At 41.1% G+C, this 7,838-nt stretch overlaps 1 protein-coding gene across 1 annotated transcript; it reads left to right on the top strand.

The window, feature by feature from the left end:
- The first annotated feature begins 5,629 nt into the window (after positions 1-5,629).
- LOC109403286 (dnaJ homolog subfamily C member 30, mitochondrial) lies at positions 5,630-6,620 on the top strand. The gene has a single exon (XM_029862780.2). It carries the CDS (start codon positions 5,783-5,785, stop codon positions 6,494-6,496), a length of 714 nt encoding a protein of 237 aa, XP_029718640.1. The 5' UTR covers positions 5,630-5,782; the 3' UTR covers positions 6,497-6,620.
- Positions 6,621-7,838: the final 1,218 nt, after the last annotated feature.

Below are 7,838 nucleotides of genomic sequence, written 5' to 3'. Positions count from 1 at the left end.
GGTGTCGGGAACCTTCGGGTTTCAACCGCGACGATAATAGCTACATACATTGCCGTGTGCAGCGCCCTAATAAACCAACACCATACACGGACCGTAATGTAGACGGTTCAACAATACCGCATACTGTTCGAATTTTATTCCGAATGGGTGGTTAAGCACATCTTAAGGTTATCATTTATGCGGGCATAGTTGTCCCATGTTAATAGGGAATCATATAGAACTTAAGGCAACTATTCTGCATACGACAGTACATGTAATAAAACTCCGAGTACGGGGTCAAATATTTGACATGGAATCAACTGTTTGATAATTATGAAAGTTCGATCGAGACAAACCAGATGTTATACGGTAACAGCTAGCTTGAATCAAGAACGTACGTTAGTTCTTCGTCTACTACTACCAGCTTGACTTACGTGCTTACGTCCTACGATCTCTTTTATGGGTAGTGTGGTAGTTTAGCAGACCGCTGAGTAGGCGGCGTATTTAGAAAGATCATTATTAGTAGAACTGTCAAGATAGAAACACCACACATAGCAAAGATAACAACAATAAGAAATGTACACCGTGAACTAGATGTCAAGGTTTCTAGAACGCCCATATTGCCAGCTGGAACTAGTTCCAGTTCACGGTGAATATTTGCTTGTTCTCATATTTGCGTTTGTTTGTTCACGTTTATCAGAACGGTTTTCTGAGCGTGTGTCGAAGACAAAGTACAAAGGGCTCCAGGGAAGAATCATCGCGCCCGCCACCCCGAATTTCTATCGACGGCGATAAAATCGAGGCATTTGTAGAATTTGTGTACTTGGGCTCACTGCAGACCGCCGACAACACCACCAGCAGAGAAATTCTTAGGCGCATTGTGACAGGAAATCGAGTTTACTTTGGATTCCGCAGCACTCTACGATCGAACAAAGCTCACCGTCACACGAAGTTAACTATCTACAAAACGCTGTTTCTATCGGTAGTCGTCTATGGGCACGAAGCATGGACTCTACGTTCAGAGGGCCAACACGCCCTTGGAGTTTTCGAACGGAAGGAATTGCGTACCATCTACGGCGGAGTGCAGATGAAAAACGGGACTTGGAGAAGGTGAATGAACCATGAGCTGTATCAGCTGCTGAGAGAACCACTCATCGTCGGCGCCGTGGTTACAGAGTCTCTCGATTGGGTTTCTCCCGAAGTGCTATTTCGATTGGGTTCCGCATTGAGTGCTGCTGTTACGACCATTTCGGCTTCTACGGTAGTCTTAACTCTGATGGTACGCTGCACTAGACCGACGTCATTTTGCTTCGCGTGCAATTTTTCTATCTTCTCCAGTTTCAACGTCCTTTGCTGACATTTTGACTATGTTTCAAATCCAGCAGATGGAATTTATTACGAGCACCGGACCCGACAGATCGTATTTGCCGCTACGGTTGCTCCTTCCTAGGCGAGCATTACTTCGCTGGACCCAACGGATTGAATCCGTCGCTTCAGCAGCCCCCTTCGAAAGGCGAGCTTTTTTTCAACCACCGGACCCGACAGTTCGAAACTGCCGCTTCGGTTGCTCCCTCATAGGTGAGCATTTTCTCGCTGGACCCAACGGATCGAATCCGTCGCTTCAGCAGCTCCCTTCGAAAGGCGAGCTTTTTTCAACTACCGGACCCGACAGTTCGAAACTGTCGCTTCGGTTGCTTTCCTCACAGGTAAGCATTCTTTTTGCTGGACCCGATGGATCGAATCCATCGCTTCAGCATCCAGCTCCGTTCGAAAGGCGAGCTTCTCTTTACCAATTTCCGCCGGACCCGACAGATCGTATCTGTCGCTACGGCAGCCCCCTTTTGAGGTGAGCTTTTTTTTTTTTGCTTGCACCGGCCAGATTTTCAACCGCCGGTGGAGCATTTTATTCCTGTTTTATCTGACCCGAGCAGATATTATCCGTCGGGATCAGACTGTGCATATTTACCCTCGTATTTACCATTGACAATTCAAATTTGGAATTAAATATCACAATTAGCTTCAATTTTCTGCGCTGGGTTCTTGTTCGTCGTCGCCAATGTGGTGTTTCTATCTTGACAGTTCTACTAATAATGATCTTTCTAAATACGCCGCCTACTCAGCGGTCTGCTAAACTACCACATCTCCTTTTCTTCAACGAAAGATGTGGATTTTGTGACTGATTTCTTCTAGTAGTGGTTGTATGTCAAACACCGAGGACGAAATGCAGGAGTTCCCTGTCAGGCGAGCTCCTCACGCCGCCTACTCAGCGGTCTGCTAAACTACCACAGGTAGTACCGTAGTACGCTGAGCGCAAGAAATTTCTTGGCCTATCTCGATGCGTGGAAAATTCAGGCAAGGAATCGCTCAAAAAATAATAAAGCGTCGCTTTATTCCGGATCCTAGTACGGAACTGAAGCGAAATGTCAAATCAAATGGGGCTTGCTGTGTTAAATACACTTACTTGAGGTTGAGAGTTGAGATCTAATCAAGCCGTTAGTCTTATCGCTGCGAGTAAATGTTGGAATACTGTGTGCTAAAGTGCTGAAAAATCGTCCGTAGCTCCATATGAGTTGTTAAGTAACATCGTTTCGTGAAACCGTTTACTTTTTGTATGTTATTCCCTGTTTGGATCAATAACTGTGATAATTTATTCACTTGCCGCTCCATCGACGACGCTGCATTATTTCAACATGGATGGAAATACTCTTGGCGGCAAACTATCTGATTGCAAACAATGCTCTGGCTCTATCGATCAACGCTCAAACTGCATCGCATGTGAAGGTTTTTGCCATAACGTCTTTCACGCTGCGTGCGTGAAACTGAGTGCTGAGGATCTATTGAAATACCGTGAATCTACGAACTTTTGGTGGATGTGCAACTCTTGTAGTGGTCTAATGATGAAGAAACGCAATGAACGTCATATGCTGTTGGAAGGAGTTAATTGCGAAACTAATACGCCAAAAGGCGACGACATCACCCGTATTGATGATGATATTGCCAAACTGAAACAACAAATAACTGCAATACAACAGTCTCTTGCAAATTCCGCCGTTGTTTTCTCTCGCGCTGAACCGAACATGAATGCGTCCTCGTCGATCAATTCGTCGATCGTAAATCACGCAATTGCCGAATCGTCACCCGTTTCGCTACCTGTACTTGACACTCAAGTTGGCACAAAAGATACGGATCATCGAAGCTGCGTTGGGGAACAGAGATTCACAAACGATCGTTTCTGGCTTTTCCTAACAAGAATAAAAAACTGCGTTCATGAGCGAGATATTCTCAAGCTAGTCACCGATTCTTTGGGAACTGATGATGTCATTGTGAAAAAGTTAGTTTCAGCGTGGAAGGATCCCCTCTCGATGCCTTTCATATCATTCAAAATCGGAATCAACGTCCGCCTGAAAGGAAAAGCACTGCTCCAGTCCACCTGGCCATCTGGATTGCACTACAGAGAGTTTCACGATAATTATTGGGAACCACTGTAGGAGCTTCAGTGAAAAGGAGATTTTATCGTGTATACATATCAACTAAATTTATATCTTGTTTATTGTCTCTTAATTACTGTGATTGATTTGATGAGTTGTTTGTGTTTGTTATTGTTTGCATAATAGTGTTGATCTCGTTAAATATTGCAAGTATTGTAATAGTTATAATTCAATTAGACCATAAGGTGTCCGTTGAATTTAAGTAAATAAATAAATAAATTTCTTGACCATTCTGGTCACGGAAAAATAATGCACTGAGCGAAAATTACTTGAGCGATTCCGTTTGAAGTCCCTCGTATTAAAGCGCAGTTTCGAGTTCTAAAGGAATTGCACAAGAAACTTCTTGAGTGATTCCTGTCAGAAACTTTCTTCGGTGACTGTCATTTGAATTGTAATTTCTTCGCTTCTGCGTACTGCGATCGAAGAAAAACCGGTTTCTTGAGCGATTCAGGCAAGGAATTTTCCATGCATAAAGATAGGCTGAGAAATTCCTTCTGAACTGCAAACAGTGCTTAAGAGGAAAAAAAAACCATCATCGTTTTTCAAAAAGTCAAAAGCAGTTTCCTCGCTCAAAATTAAACAGCTTTCAATATAATTTTATCGCTGTACACTGTACTGTAGGGGTAAGCGGGGCATTATGGACACCCGGGGCAGAATGGACACCCTCAATATTTTAAAAAATGCGAACTTTTTTGAACTTTTAATGAATGGAGAATATAGTCCATTTGTCTAAAACGTAGTTTCAGGAAATTAACATTCGAAATTAAAATTATACTTGATTTTACACGTCCTCCGTTTTTTGTGCATGGAGATTATAATTTTCACACCATCTAAAATAAGATTCAGTGATTAATTTATTGCAGGTCGATTAAAACCTGATATTTCTAGAACACATGCAAGTAGTTTTGCTGTATCTACATGTTCATATTTTCTTTTTTATTATATCAAAAATCAAGTCTGGAAATATCTTCTGCTGCCGGGGCAAAATGGACACTCACCTTATTGAAAGAAGCGGCAAGGCAAAAATATAACCTAAATCACAAACCAACCAAATTCTTCGATTTCAGTATATTTTCGGTTAAATGTACACTATAGTAGACATAGGGTGAAACAAATTGGTCAAAAAACGACAGAAGTGGAAAATCGTTGTTCTAGGCACAGCTGTACATGCCGACAAAAACGAAGCTTTATCCAAAACAGCCTGAGTTTAAATTAACTGAACAAAAATGAACTACTTCGGCGTATTATTCATCCATAATAGTTGTTTTGTAATGAAATGATTTTATAGGTGTAAATAATGTACGAAATTCGTAAAAGTCTCATGGTGTCCATATTGCCCCATGGGGTGTCCATTCTGCCCCGTATGCTTGAAGACGGTCATGAAAAACTAACATTTTTCATAACATTTTTTGAAGTGGATAAATCATTTTTCTTCGTGAGCATTCTTATGCAATAGATGCTAAATAGACTTTAAAAGGATACATGTATTAAAAAACTAAACTTTTTTGACATCTTGCCAGGATAAATTGGCAAAAACCTTAGGGTGTCCATATTGCCCCGCCTACCCATATCGATCGTATTCTACGTATAACTTCATCATGTTACGGCTTTATCGGTCTTTTTCTAGAGAGTAGAGATTAAAGTGGATAATGATATGATAGATATGATAGTATTCGCTAGGTTGCTAAAGGCAACGCGTAGTCGGTTGCACACTCAGCAGCCCCTTGTCATCTATACACTGAAAGGCGGCTTGCAGTTGAAATTACTATTCTGAGGGTCAACTTAAATGCACAACGCCACTTGATTTGTGCAGACTGATTTTCGTTTCATCTCAACAGATTTATGTTTTCAATTCTACCATGGACCCGATTTACAATTAAAAAAAGTTTCTGTTGGCAGCCGGATTCGAACCAAGAACCTTGAGATCACCAGGCTCGGACGCTACCACTCGGCTATCGAACCGGTTGATAAGTAAGGAAACAAAACGCACACAAGAAGCGTTAATTGGTCGATGATCACGTTTTGCCATGGTAAATTTGAAAACATTTGTGTGCTCGTTATTACCGCAAGCTGTCTATCAGTGTAGCTTATCACCCGGTCCAGATTTTAACAAGTACAGGCTCTTCCTGACCCGCACCTTTTGAACAGTCTCGGTTGTCATTTGATGATCAAACAACGAAAACACAAAACAAGCTGACATAACATCTGTTGTTCAAATCGTCAGCTTGTTTTGGTTTGTAGATTTTTATGTAAAGCTCTGAAAAATGAACGGTTTTTAATTACACAAATAAACCCAGTTGGAAGCGCGTTTGGAGATGAGTATTTGGAAATCTTCAAACGTAATAAATAGCCTCCTAAACCAAAGCAAGTTGAATGTGGAAAGCAAAGGCCAAAGTGCAGTGTATTTGTTGGTGCATCGATGCATAAGTTTGTGCAACATCCTGCAGCGGTCCCATTACGATTCGCTCGGATTGACCCCCCGCGCAACGCAGAATGACATCAAGCAGGCTTATTACAAGCTGTCGAAGCTTTACCATCCGGACAAGAACGAGGGCTGTGACAACGCAGCGGATAAATTCCGATCCATCACCGAGGCGTACGAGGTCCTGGGAAATTATCGCCTTCGAAAGTTGTACGACAAAGGAATCCTACACACGGCAGGTCGTCAGTATGCCCAGCACCATTCAACGGTGGAAAAGGAGCCGGAAGAGGACGACCCGCAAACTCGCTTCTACAAGAAACGTATGACCCGAACACACGTTCCGACGGCCTCGGGGCGGACACCGATCTACGATTTCGACGAGTGGTCCCGGAACCATTACGGGAAGAACTTCGAGCGGAAGAAGGCGGCCGATGCCAAGTTTCGCGCCAAGGTTGAACGGGAGGAAACGATTGATTCGCACGTGCTCCAAGGGTATGTTGTGTACGCGATGGTGGGACTTGCGGTATTTTATGGCTTGATACTTTTGAACGAAAGTTCACACGATAGGCCCAAGGCGTTAGAAAAGAAACAGGATGATATAAAGTAGAGATACATATAATGCTAGTAGAGTCAACAATAACTAAAATGTACATAAAAAAGTGCTTCAAAAGCAAGTAAATAAAAAGATTGTTGAAATAGGTGATGAGAATAAAGCTAATTTATACTTTAAATTGACTTTATTATAAAATAACGAGTTTCACGTCAATCATCCAAAAAGCGGCGAATTCCAACGCCGTGTAACATACCGTCGATGGGGGTGACAATGGGTCTGGGGGGTGAGATTGGGTCAAAACGGAGAAACATAAAATTTGTAATAGCTCATCAACTATCGCTAATTTATATTGAAAACTTTATATTATTTCAAAGAGGAGATGTTTTTACACGTCATGATGCAGAATAAGATGTTGAGCAATAATCGTTTTTTGTTAAATTTGTGGCTAAACTTATATGATGAAACTACTAGTAAATCACTCTGAAAAAATTTCTCCTTCGTAATGTTTAACACAAGTACCTAACCATAAATTTTCTTATAAGTGGTTAGCTATAGGTATAACCTGGTTGATGCAATGAAAAAAACGGGCTGTCATTACTCTTTTTATTTAAAAATTCAATATTTTCGACCCCATGTCTAAATATTAAGAATGGGGGTGAGATTGGGTCAAGCAAGTTTTCGAGTGCACATAACCTTAACTAAAAATTCAACTTGTTATCCAGTCCTCATTTGACGTTAGAGTGGTGCCATGTTTACCGTATCTTCATAAAAGCACGCTTTCTCTCGAAAATATTTCGAGAAGTGTCAAACGAGTGTGTTAATACGTTTAGTGCCTAAAATCATTTATAACAATACACCCATGCGTTTGAACAGCTCCTCTAATCATCAGCTAATCTGTAGTGTACCGCAATATCGTAAGCTTACAAAATAGACTCATTAGCGTTCTTTTTCTCCACTCATTTTTGTTGTGTAACATAATATTTGAATGACCCTCTATCTTGAGATGGAGTGATTTACTTTAGCAATATAGAGGCCAATGATCATGTAGGGTAAGAAATCAAACTTTGAACTAGTCAAATTGTAATCTTAATTTGAACCATTTCAAAATTCATTAAAACGAAGTACTTTTCAGGCAAATATTGTCCCGAAAAAGATGTTTAACAGCTTTCCGTAATATAACCTGATAACATGGACTTTAAAAGCATAAAAAAGCGTTTTTGTCATGGAAAACAGGCAATTGAAAAATCACTGTGATTTCACCCATTTTCCCCAACAGAAAGCACATTTTCGATGCACTCGTACAGCTCATGCATTGTATCACACGCAATATGTGAACACGTCAAATGAAAGCTTATTTATCGTAGAATCGACCAACCGAATAATATTCCGCATTATT

This window comes from Aedes albopictus, unplaced genomic scaffold (assembly GCF_035046485.1).
Source record: "Aedes albopictus strain Foshan unplaced genomic scaffold, AalbF5 HiC_scaffold_679, whole genome shotgun sequence".
NCBI classification, from domain to species: Eukaryota; Metazoa; Arthropoda; class Insecta; order Diptera; family Culicidae; genus Aedes; species Aedes albopictus.
Note: the sequence above shows the minus strand (reverse complement) of the source record. Positions and strands in the feature narration are given on the sequence as shown.